The 12,482-nt window shown below is 33.4% G+C and overlaps 1 protein-coding gene across 37 annotated transcripts in view; it reads left to right on the top strand.

Annotated features, from left to right (window-relative positions):
* Positions 1-12,482, top strand: part of FIP1L1 (factor interacting with PAPOLA and CPSF1) — a 65,295-nt gene that overhangs the window by 31,266 nt on the left and 21,547 nt on the right. For all 37 annotated transcript variants that reach the window (XM_067036086.1, XM_059067646.2, XM_067036090.1 and 34 more), the window contains 2 exons: positions 4,214-4,307; positions 6,286-6,442. In XM_067036086.1, coding sequence (XP_066892187.1) covers positions 4,214-4,307; positions 6,286-6,442 — 251 coding nt within the window. The remainder of the gene's footprint in view (positions 1-4,213; positions 4,308-6,285; positions 6,443-12,482) is intronic.

Here is a 12,482-nt window from a genome sequence, read left to right on the forward strand (position 1 = left end):
GTGTATCACTTTTCTAGACAGAATTCATTTTTATTAAGAAGTATCCACTTGAAAAATAGAATGTAAGTATAGAAGCAGTACTGTCAGTCCACAGTACTCAAAAGATCAATATGAAAATATGTATGTAATGAAATCCTTACCATAATTGTTAAACCCTTTTAGATATGACTTTAAATTTATTGAATAATAAAAACATTAATTTTTATTAACTACTTTAAGTTCTTTCTAGAAGAGGGCAAAATATAAGTTTCTTCTTTGGGCATGCCATTAGTTGTAGTTCTCGACTTTAGCTCTGTATTGGAGTTACATGGCAAGCTATTGATGCTTAGGCCTGAGAGACTCAGATTTAACTATTTGGTGTGCACTCTGGGCATTGGGCGTCTTAAACACTCTCTAGATGATTTTGATGTGCAGGCAAAATTGAGAACCCCTAATCCATTAGTGGGGTGTGAAATCAATTTGCTGGTCTCAGCCACCAAATATTTCTTGGTTTTGTTTTTTTTCCTGTGTTATTTGTAAATATTAATAAAATCATATTTGATATTAATGTTATTCTTTTTCCTTTATAGTAAATGTAAGTAAGTACTGTTTTATGAAACATTTGTGTTTTTTAAATATAATGTATATACTCGATTGCTGTGCACAATGTATTTCCTAAATAACTGTTTTGTGGTTTAAAAAGTTTAAAAACTACTGTACTCTATCATACTTTCACTTAAGATGGACTCAGAGGAGAAACTTTTTTCTTTTTACTTTCATCTTTAAAATGGGAATAATAATAGTTGCTACCTCATAGGATTATTATGAGGAGTAAATCTATATAAAGTGCTTAGAGCAGTGCTTTCCTAGCAACATAGTAGGTGTTCAATAAATACTAGCAATTGTTATTACCAAGAAAAGTAATCTTCAGAGCTAGTGCTTTGTTTTTCTCTAATGCACATTAAAGACTTTTGTTATGAAGACTGTCCTTTATTTTGGTTGGTAAAAAATAAGCTCAGAGATGAATTTGTGGCCAAAGATTAATAACTAATCTTTTGTCTCTTTTCCCTTGGTTCTGATTTTGTTACTCTTAGGATTTCTATTGTATCTATGTAAGCAGCTCATACCCTTTCTGGAACATCCGAATCATCAAAATATGTCATTTTAATTTAATTCCACTAAAATTTCAGAGATGTTTTCATATTCATCTGTGCTAGGAGGACAGGTAGAGGTTCTCGTGAATATTCACTGCCTGTATTAAACTGTAGATTAATGAAACTGTAGCTGTCCACTGTGGTTAGTTGCTCTCTCTTTCAGCTTTTTACTCTATGATTGAGTCCAATATAGAGAACAGAATCTTGATAACTGCATTAGCTGTCTGCCTTATTGAACAGATTTGTAAACCCAGTTAAACCTGTGCTATGTAGAAATCCAAGTTGCAGTAGATCCTTATGGTAAAGCTCTACTAAATTTTTTTATTCATTGAAATAGAAAGTGGTACATCAGAAACTTTAATAATATGGTTCAGTATTGTTTTCCATAATGTGACATCAGAATTGATGTTTAATTATTCACCTGTGTTAAATATTAAGTGATTTTTGTTACTTTGGTACATATGTGTTAAAATATTTCTAACAAAATTTCTGATTAAGGTAAATCAATTTGTGGTAAAAATGCTTGGCTTGGGCAAGGAGCTGTTACTATTATGGACATGTAAGGAATTGCAATTTTCTAGACTCCTAGTGTTATACATTTATTAAGGCTAATTTCTCATTTCTATGTTTTTATTTTATTTTAGTTATTTATTTTAAAAAATATTTATTTATTTATGGCTGTGTTGGGTCTTCGTTGCTGTGTGCAGGCTTTCTCCAGTTGGCGGTGAGCGAGGGGCCACTCCTCGCTGCAGTGCATGGGCCTCTCATTGTCGTGGCCTCTCGTTGCGAAGCACGGGCTCCAGGCGTGCAGGCCTCAGCAGTTGTGGCACGTGGGCTCAGCAGTTGTGGCTTGTGGGCTCCAGACCTGAGGCTCAGCAGTTGTGGCACACGGGCCCAGTTGCTCCGTGGCATGTGGGATCCTCCTGGGCCAGGGCTCGAACCCGTGTGCCCCGCATTGGCAGGCAGATTCTTAACCACTGCACCACCAGGGAAGTCCTGTATGTTTTAGAAACATAGTATTTGCTATTTTGAATCTTTAGTGATAGAGCAATCCATTTAAAGCTGAAAAAGGTAATCAGACATCTCTGAACATATTGAAGATAAACTTTAATAGAGTACTCCCATGTGTCCCAGAATTTTTGAAAGCAGAAGTTCTTAGAAATCCATGGGCAAAGGTTATAGAATCTTTCCCCTTTCGCTGCTTTTAACAATTCAGAGAATTTATAATCCAAGTTGCAAATCCAAACAAATTTGTGAGAATTTGTTCTTGATGGGAATAAATTTAAGGAGATGGAGAGGGGAGAATCCAGTGATTGAGAATAGAAGAGAAGGTAAAAGAAAATAGTAGGGTAGAAATAAGGATTTTTACTACGAAGTTTAGGTAGTAATAAATGGTGAGGAAAATCCTGGTTTCAGAATATACACCTTTATCTTTTGGGCTGTTGGATCTGAGATGTGTTTATATATGGGAGAGCTGATGGCATGTGCTTTAATATTAAATTATAGTGCTCATAGTTTTGTAAGTATTTTAAGTTTTAGGAAAAAATTAGAGCAATATTTGTTTTGTCAGAAGTATTTCAATTTTTCTAATGTGTGACTGTTAGGATAGTTTCCCAGTTGCACTGAAGGGTACAAGCTAAGTAAAATCACTTTTCATCTTTGAGATCATGAAGGAACCTAGGGGGTCAATGACCTAGGCATAAAATCAGAAAGGCTTGAACATTTTTTAAATGTATTAACAGAAATCTTAAGTGGCAGGATGGTAAGCAGGAATTAACTATGTAGTTGAAGACATTTCAAATGCCATTATAAACTTTTTATAGGTCTCTCTTCTTGTTTTTGTGAGCATAAAATTATTTATGGGGCTTTTCAAGGTTTACTTGAAACACACTTTCAGTAGTTCTTGATTTCCAGAAGTCTTAAGTTTTTCAAAGGCTGCGTATCTTGCTAGAAGACAGCATGGCTCAAGGGAAGGGGTCTGAGGCTTTGGAATCAGGAAGACTCAGGTGTGAAAGTTAGTTTTGCCATGTAATTATTACTGAGGTCAGTGACATCACTCTGGCTCTAGCTTTATCATTTCTAACAAGTATATATTAATTTTTTAAGTTAAGGGTTATTCTGAGGTTTAGGTATAGAATGTAATCATTCAGTAATTGGTAGCTGCTGTTACTAGTCATTTTAGGAACCTAACTGGTGATCTGAAGGATCTATGGTGCTTTGATTGTTTTACTTCTATAAAATTTAAAAAACAGAATTGTTCAGAACTGAAATATAGATGAAGAGAAATTCATCTAATTTGCATCCACTTTTCATTGCCAATTCCTACAAGTGACTTCTGTATCTTGTTAATAAGCACATATATTTTTATAAAGTTCTTAGCTACATGTAAAAATGGCTTTTAATTTTATTTTATTGTTAGATTTTCCTATTAAATTTGCAGCATTATTTTGTGATAGACTTTTTCCATCTACTCACAAACTTTAATGGTTGTAAATGCAATTGGAGGTGGGGCTGGTATTTAAATATTTGAATTTTTCTATCTAAAGGCAAGTTATCAAGAATGAAAAAGTGGTTCCCTATTTATTTTTTCTAATTCTCAGAATAAATCACTAAGGAAAATAACCTTTATGTATCAAAATGAGCATCATTTCTTTTCAAGCCCTTTTGAGGAATTTTTAAGATTTCTGTAATAGAACTATGATATGTGTTACAATTATAGTGGCCAAAAAATTTTATTTCTATTTGTTTAGCATTTGCTACTGATTTAGTTCCACAAAGATAAATTCACTTGGAGACTATTAAAAAATAGTAAATTTTGAAGAAAACCTACAAAAATACTTAAAATTTAACATTACGATCATTGTTGAGTGTGTTGGTCTTAGCTTATTAATAAAACTTAGTTTTTATGACTGTGCAAAGTAGTGAGATCTAAGTGAAGTTTTTTCAATGTGTGTTGTGATCTGATTTTATTTTAAATTACATTGCAAAGGGTTTTAGGCTCTATTTCTCATCTAATATTTGTGTTATTGTCCAAACATCTAATTAGGTGAAACTAAAATAATTCAATTTTTATGTTACAGGAGATTACCTGGGGCAATTGATGTTATTGGTCAGACTATTACTATCAGCCGAGTAGAAGGAAGGCGACGGGCAAATGAAAACAGCAACATACAGGTTTAGTATTTTAAAAGTTATTATTTTTTTAATTGAAGGATTATATCTGTGTTCTTATTTAATTTATTCAGTCATAGCACTATGCTATGTGTAAGGTGATTTAGGTGCTACAAAGGGGATTTAAAATGTGGAATCAATCACCATGTTATTACAAAAGCTGTTTCATTTAAAATTTATAACCTTTGGATCTTTTTCAGTAAGATTTATTTTTCCTTGCTATAAATATGATATATAGGCTCGTTGGACTAAAAAAGGAAAATATGGGAAAAGTTTAAAGAAGAAAATAAAACCGTCGATAGTTCTGCCATCTAAAGATAACCACTCTTAACATTTTGGTACATCTCTTCCTCGTCACTAAGCAAGATTGGGATAGATACTACTATGGTTATATTTTTGTGTATCCTTTTTTTTTCCGTATAAAATTATCATTTGCATTTTCCCATATTCTTAAAAATATTTAACACCTCCTCATGATAGATTTATTGTATGGCTATACATAATTTATTTAATGTGACATTTCTGGGTGAAGTAGATCTCTTTGTTTTTCAAGTGAAAGTATGAAAGAAGATGAGTTATTAGTAGCTTGTATAATTCAAGTTTGAACTTTGAGTAATTGAGACTTTCAGCTATTAGCTTGACCACACTTCTTTTCATTATTTATTTTCTTTCTCTGAGTACTTTAAAAGATGTCCAGTGTTTTGATTCTTTATTACCTTTAATAAATTATGTAAATGTTCTTTTTAGCACCTTTTAAGGTAAATTATTTCTAAAATGGAAGATAATCCTCTTTTTTACCCCCACCATTAAAATGTCATGCTTTCTTAAAATAATACTGCATTCTACTTTAAAAACTAGCTTATCAGCAAAAGCCTTGCAAAAATTACTGTACTTAAATGTAGGAAAAGTTAATGAAAGGAGATTATATGTTTAAATGATATGCTTTAGCCAGCAAGGATTTGAAAAGTATAAGTTAAATATATAACATCATGTTGCCTGTTTTTTCTAGTTTTCTCAAACGTGTTTGCACATCAGAATCCCTTGGGGAGCTTGTCAAAAATTCAAATTTCTAGGTTCCACTCTCCTCTAGGTTTGGTTTCTGTCCCTTACCTGTTCACATAGATCAGTATTTTGTAAATACTTCTACTTTTTAAGTATAAACCCTTGTTCTTAAAGGTACAAGACTCCAATGAAGAAGTTTTTTATGTATCTGGCTGCCTGTTAGTTGCACCCTATTGATGCATGCTTTATAGTCTCTTACTTTGCAACCTGATAATGACAGGCCTTGGTACAGTGAATATCTGGTTCTATTGCCATGTTAATTTCTTTTTTTTTTTCTTTTTTTTTTTTTTCTTTTTGGTGGTACGCGGGCCTCTCACTGCTGTGGCCTCTCCCTTTGCGGAGCACAGGCTCCAGACGCGCAGGCTCAGCGGCCATGGCTCACTGGCCCAGCCGCTGCATGGCATGTGGGATCCTCCCAGACCAGGGCACGATCCCGTGTCCCCTGCATCCGCAGGCGGACCCTCAACCACTGCGCCACCAGGGAAGCCCTTGCCATGTTAATTTCTTAATGCTAGTATCTGTGACTAATGATTATATCACCTTAATTTGAATACTTTAACTTTGGTTGAGTAACAAAGATAATACTCATTACATTTTATTTATGAAGTACTTAATTATCTCGTTTAGAATATTTTTGAAACAATTATTCCTTAAGAATTTTATTTGTAATGATTCAGTTTTGTCTAGGCTTTGAATATGAACGTTTTAAAAAGTGTGTTTGAGCATGAATACTCACATCTGTATAATATCTGTGTAATACACACACATATCACACACATAGAAAAATTACTCCTGCTGCCCCAGAATATATGTAAGTGAATCAAACTTATTTCTTAGATTAAATGAGATTCATTTACAGAGTTTAATCTTAGATAAGAACATTTATTCATCTTTTTAATAAACTATGCTCTAATTTTAGGTCCTTTCTGAAAGATCTGCTACTGAAGTAGACAACAATTTTAGCAAACCACCGCCATTTTTCCCTCCAGGAGCTCCTCCCACTCACCTTCCACCTCCTCCATTTCTTCCACCTCCTCCAACTGTCAGCACTGCTCCACCTCTGATTCCACCACCAGGTAAATAGTAAATAAGACATTTGATTTTGAAAGAAAAATAACCTATGAGTGTTTTTAAAATTTTGAATTTAACAATTAAAGTATGTATTTGAAAATAGCATCTTCATTGATTGCACTACATTAAAAGTAATAGAATATGAAATTGATTATGTAAAATCTTCAGTAGATTCACACTGAAACAGATGTATACGCGTCTTACTTTTTCAGTAAAGCAAAGAAGCAATGTACTAAAGTAGGGAAGAATGGACAGACACTAAAATTGTGATCCCAAAATATGATAGTGATCCCCAAATTAAAGTTGCTAGTTGTGTATGTATAAATTCACATTGAATCATATTAACTTGGTTTGAAAAAAAAATTAAAGATATTTTCAGAATGGCATAGGTCAAAAAAATTACATCCTGTGAAGGGATTGAAATGAAAATCTCAGTCTGTCTGGTCATCTTTCTTTGTATACTGGTTTCCTTTTAGGAGACTGTTTCTGGGTGCCAGGTATCTGATATTTACTTCTACTACACAAGAGAGAAAATTAATGTCAATTTTTATCATATTCTTAGTCACTTTTGGTTATTTATTAAAAACTAGATCAGTGACAGTAGAAAAAAATTCACAAATAATTACCATATTTTATACTTTCATGCTTTTGTCTGAAGACCTTTGTTATTTTATTCACGATAGGCTTTCAATATTTATATCCCTTAATCAATTTTTAATGAAACTAACAGGATTGATTGAGATAATAATTACTTTCTTCCTAGGGAGAATGCCAGTAGTAAATGTTAAAAATTAGCTCCTGGTCCTAACTAGAAATACATGTGCTACATATGTTAAAATTTGCTTTCTATTAATAAAATCAGTTTATACTAGAGAAGCTTGTCCACTCACTTTGCATTTGCAAGAGAACTGTCTTTGTTTTAAGCGGTGGTGATTGTAATTAGAGTACAGAAACACTTAAAGGGTGTGACTAATCCTTCCTTGTAATACTCATCCTTGGCCTCGAAAATTCACCTACTGCATTAGCCCCACAAGCACAATGCCTTTGATTTTCTTCTGAGATTACTTCTGCTTTCAAAAAGGATAATTATGAAACCTGAATACGGCTTTAGGGAACCTGTTGTCTCAAAACTAGAGGAAAGAGAAGACTGGAGAGGTTACTCCAGAGAACATTATTTCTAAAGTTCAGTGAATTTCTTGTTCCAACAATAAATTGCTTGTTCTGAATCCAAACCCATTCAGAAGTTGTGCCTGGATCTGTGACTCTTGAATCTTTAGTGTGGTGAGAATTAACTAAATGAAAAGAGAAAGTAATGAGGACTTAGTGATCCATAAATGAGCCCTTTGCCCTATGAAAAAGATAAAATGTAGAAATAGTTAATTTTGAACGTATTTGATTTAATGAGACTAAAAGATCAATGTATATGATAATAGTCTTTACACTACATTACTTTGTAATCTTATTTAAGCTTTACCAGCTACTAAAGGTGATTTAAAATAATTTTCTTGTTTACTAGCTAATATAGTATATTCCCAGATGGCTAACATATATTTCAACACTTGCTATTTATTAAAGTAAGTGAGAGAGAGGTGGTATGAACTAATGATAAAAAAATAAATACTTCCCTGTTATAAGAATATTTAGAAGCCCTGTAGGATATTAATAGGCAGTGGCATTATCTGGATGTGCATTCTTTTTCAAAATGGCAAAATCATTCCATTTCTTTGCCGTATAACCTCTGTTTATAAGAATGACAGATCTTTTAATTATGTTTAGATTATCTATGGCATTATACTGTAGAGTACCAGTGATTATTGCTTAAGCTGTCTATTTAATATTAATTTTCAGCTACATGCTTTCCATATTTTAAACACCTGTCCAGATTTCCTTTGATGCTTATCCTTAGAGAACATTTCCATGTCATCCTGTCAGCATTTAAGGAATACAAATTCAGATGAATTCTAATACTGGTCAAGCAGTACCTATCTGTGGTATATTTGCTGGGGTTGGTGGTGAGGGAAAGATACCAATTCATATTAAAACCAAATATTTGGAAGTTGAGACTATCTGGATTACTCCTTATTTTACTAGATTGTGAGCTGTTGGAGAGAGCATAGGCTGTGTATTTCCATTTATGTTTCCCCACAACGCTAATCACAGAGGTCTTGTGTATACTTGACATTCCCTTAATATGTTAGCTAATTGGGTTAACAGAATATTTATGTATCCATAACACCAAAGGGATTTTCAGATTGACAGCTGGTACAGGCACTTATTAATCAGAACGAGCACTGGCTTTAAACTACAGTATGGCTGCATAGATATATATATATACGTATATCAGATGAATGTAGGCCTTGATTAAAGCCACATTTTCAGTTACCATTTACCACAGAGTCACATGATTACAGTATATTTTGTAGAGTTTGCTGTAATTTAGATCACCTTAAGAAGCATAAGCAACTAATGAAAGAAAGCTGTGGTTCAGGAGTCTTTGTAAGTACTGCCTTAAAAAGTACTCCATTTGTCTTTGAGAAACCTTGGGTTTTCTTTTTGCTTCCTTGAGAAATAATAAAAGGAAAAACGAAAAAAAATCTTTGGAGAATAAATTTGAACATTTTAATGTTGCATTTGTTAACATTAGCTTTCAAATGCTTAAGTTTTTAAGACTGTAGTTCTATATATGATGGAACAAAAATAGTAATGATGTATTATGCTCTTAATTTGGGGTGTTATCCAGATTTGCTTGGAATAGTCCTATTATACATTTTGTCCCAGCTTAATTATTACTATTCACTCTCAGAAATGCCCTGGTGTGGAGGATTAAATTTATGGTCAGCTCTTGGAGGTTTACAGATGTGGCTTCTTACATGAGTGGACAGTTACTCTTTAGCAACGATGAATTGATAGAGACAGCTTCATTCAAGGAACTTTTACTGTCAGATAGTTAACAGAAAAGAAGAGGTGTGTTGCTTCCTCTCCCCATCAAATACCCATACATCTAGAACATATATGAAAGTGACAGAGAGGCCAAAGTCGTATTTCTGGCTACAGTGGATTTGCATGGAGAGCAGAGGTTTTGTTTTGGAGAGTACAACAAACATGTAACGTCCTAAGTGAATGTTGTGAGTTCTGGATTAGCTTTTTTATTTTTTTTTATTTTTTATTTTTTTTTTTTTTTGTGGTACGCGGGCCTCTCACTGCTGTGGCCTCTCCCGTTGCGGGGCACAGGCTCCGGACGCGCAGGCTCAGTGGCCATGGCTCACGGGCCCAGCCGCTCCGCGGCATGTGGGATCTTCCCGGACCGGGGCACGAACCCGTATCCCCTGCATCGTCAGGCGGATTCTCAACCACTGCGCCACCAGGGAAGCCCTGGATTAGCTTTTTTAAATGAAGAAGTATTTAACATGATTCCTTGCCACCATACTAACAGTAGCTTGAAAACAAACACTGGTTATTCAGGATCTTCCTTAATTTTCAGAAAATCTATTATTTTCATTTTCTAGTGAACCAGAAAATTAGATTATTAGATAATATAAAATTAAATTATTTTCCTGTTAGCAGTATGGTTTCTAGCACAGCGGCTATCAAACTTTTTGGTTACAGTCCTCTTTATACTCTTAAGAATTACTGTAGACCCCAGAGAGCTTTTACTTATGTGTGTTATATCTATTTTTTATTAGAAATTAAACCTGAGAAATTAAAATATTATTTTGAGCGTATGCATAATCCCATTACATATTAAGATAACATTTTTATGAAAAATTATTTTTCCAGAATGACAAAAAACATTTAGTGCAAACAGTGGCCTTGTTTTACACTTTTGCAAATCTCTTTACTATGTGGCTTAATAGAAAAAAACCGGATTCTCCTATTTGCTTCCACATTAAATCTGTTGTGATTTCACATGTCATGTAGCCTCTGGAAAACTTCATTGTACACTTGTAAGAGAATGAGCATGAAAATGGCAAATAACATCCTAGTGTTTATGAAAGGAGTTTTGACCTTGCAGATTCCTAGAAGGGCCTTTGGGATGCCCAGGAAGCTCCAGATAACACTTTGAGAACTGCTGCTTTGCCAGAAGCTTGGCCTGTATTCGATGAATATTTTCTGCATCCTTGAGGAAGTACAATTTTGTCCCTTTATTTGAGAAGCTATTTTGTGAATATAACATTTATTAAGCTGATTTTATAGTTTCATGAAGATTTTTGGTCTTACACAGCAAATCCACATATTAACCGATGCTGTTTGCCAAAAATGTAAGCATTTTAAAAATGTAGTTTCTAGAAATACCTTTTGAAAAATAATTTCTTGAAGTTTTTGAGAACTGTACTCATTTTCTATTTTGTTGTTTTTCTGTATTTTTTTTAAAAAACCAAGAGTCTGTCAGTGTTTTCAGTAAACTCAAAGTAGTGTATAATGCTAATTATCTGTAACGAATAGTATTTTTTGGCACAATTAAAGTTAATTTAAATTTTAAGTTTTAATAGAAAATACAAGCTCCTTCAGGATGTTGATTTTTTTTTAATGTCTTTTTTCCCTATGGATGCTCCCTTTATAATAGTTATATTTTTAATACACCATAGATGCTATATTTTGTAGAATTTAATTATGGTTTAATATTTGCCTTTTGTGCTACTCTTCCAGTCACTTTGCCATTAGATGTGAGCTTGTAGAGATTAATTCCTTTACAAGTTATTTGTTAAAATATTGATATTTCTATCAGAGACATTTTATTTGTCTAACATAGAATTTTTGTTTTCCATAGGCTTTTAGATTACTTTATAATAGGAGGATTAAGAGATCTTAATAAAGATAAAATAGTTCACCCATTTTATAGTTAATGTAAAATTATCTTTTTTACTTTTTAGGTGTGGAGTATGCTGATAACTATTTTTGTTGCTTTAAGTTTAGTGACCATAGCACCTTGTAACATATTTTTTCTTTAAAATTACTTCCATTCCTTTTTGTACCTTTGTGATTATTTTACTTTATTAAGAAATAGTTTTATAGTAGTCTACATCCTGTTTTTTTTAAAGGGTACATGGTAGATGATGTATGTGTATATATAGTATTTAAATATTGATACATAGAAAAGCATGTGGTGGAAGGTAATATTTAAAGATTTTTATAAAACTTTGTACTCAGTTTTTTTGTGCAGAATTTACTTACGAGCTTGATGACTTGAAAGAAATTGGTGAGACATGAGGAAAGAGATCAGGCTATCTATTTGTAACATACTAGTGTTGGATGAAATTTCTAATTTACAAGTGAGAAATAGGAAGCATAGTTCATTCACATAGTTCTTCTGCTTTGCTTTTTTCTTTCATTTGAACTGAACAGAGAAATGATAGGTAGTAACTATATGTATTAGTTAGCTCTTGCTCCATAACAAATTACTGTAGAACATAGTGGCTTAAAACAACATACATTTATTATTGAATGGTGTTTGTGGGTTAGGAATGTGGAGACAGCTTAGCTGGTCCTCTGCTTCAAGTTCTCTCACAGGCTTTGAGATGGTCATCTCAAAGGCTTGACTAAGAAAACATTTCGGTTCAAGTTCACTGAGCTCTTTGTTGAAAAGATTCACTTCCTCTCCAGCAGGGTAGCTTGCTTGAATGCTGAGAACACAATAGAGGAAACCAGCAAAATAGAAGTCACTCTCTTCTGTAATCTAGTCACGGAAGTGACATCCCATCATTTTTGCTGTATTTCGCTTGTTAGAAATAAGTCATTATATCTAGCCCACATTCAAGGGGGGAGGATATAAATACCAGAGGTATAAAAAGACATGAATACCAGGAGGCAGGGATCAGTGGAAGCCGTGTCAGAGATTGCCTATCACATAACTTTTTTTTGCCATAACTATATAAAATAATGATGGGATACATTGAGAATGCGTTCATAATTTTTATTCATTTATCTTTTGAGTACAGAGCCTCTATTAACTTTGTGAGACTTTTTGAAATATAGATGAGTTCCTTTTGATATGATGTTTTGCTGGTCTGCTGCCTTTCTGTTTCTTTGCATCAATTCCTTCAGTCC

The sequence above is a fragment of the Kogia breviceps genome, chromosome 6, assembly GCF_026419965.1.
Source record: "Kogia breviceps isolate mKogBre1 chromosome 6, mKogBre1 haplotype 1, whole genome shotgun sequence".
In the NCBI taxonomy this organism is placed as follows: domain Eukaryota; kingdom Metazoa; phylum Chordata; class Mammalia; order Artiodactyla; family Physeteridae; genus Kogia; species Kogia breviceps.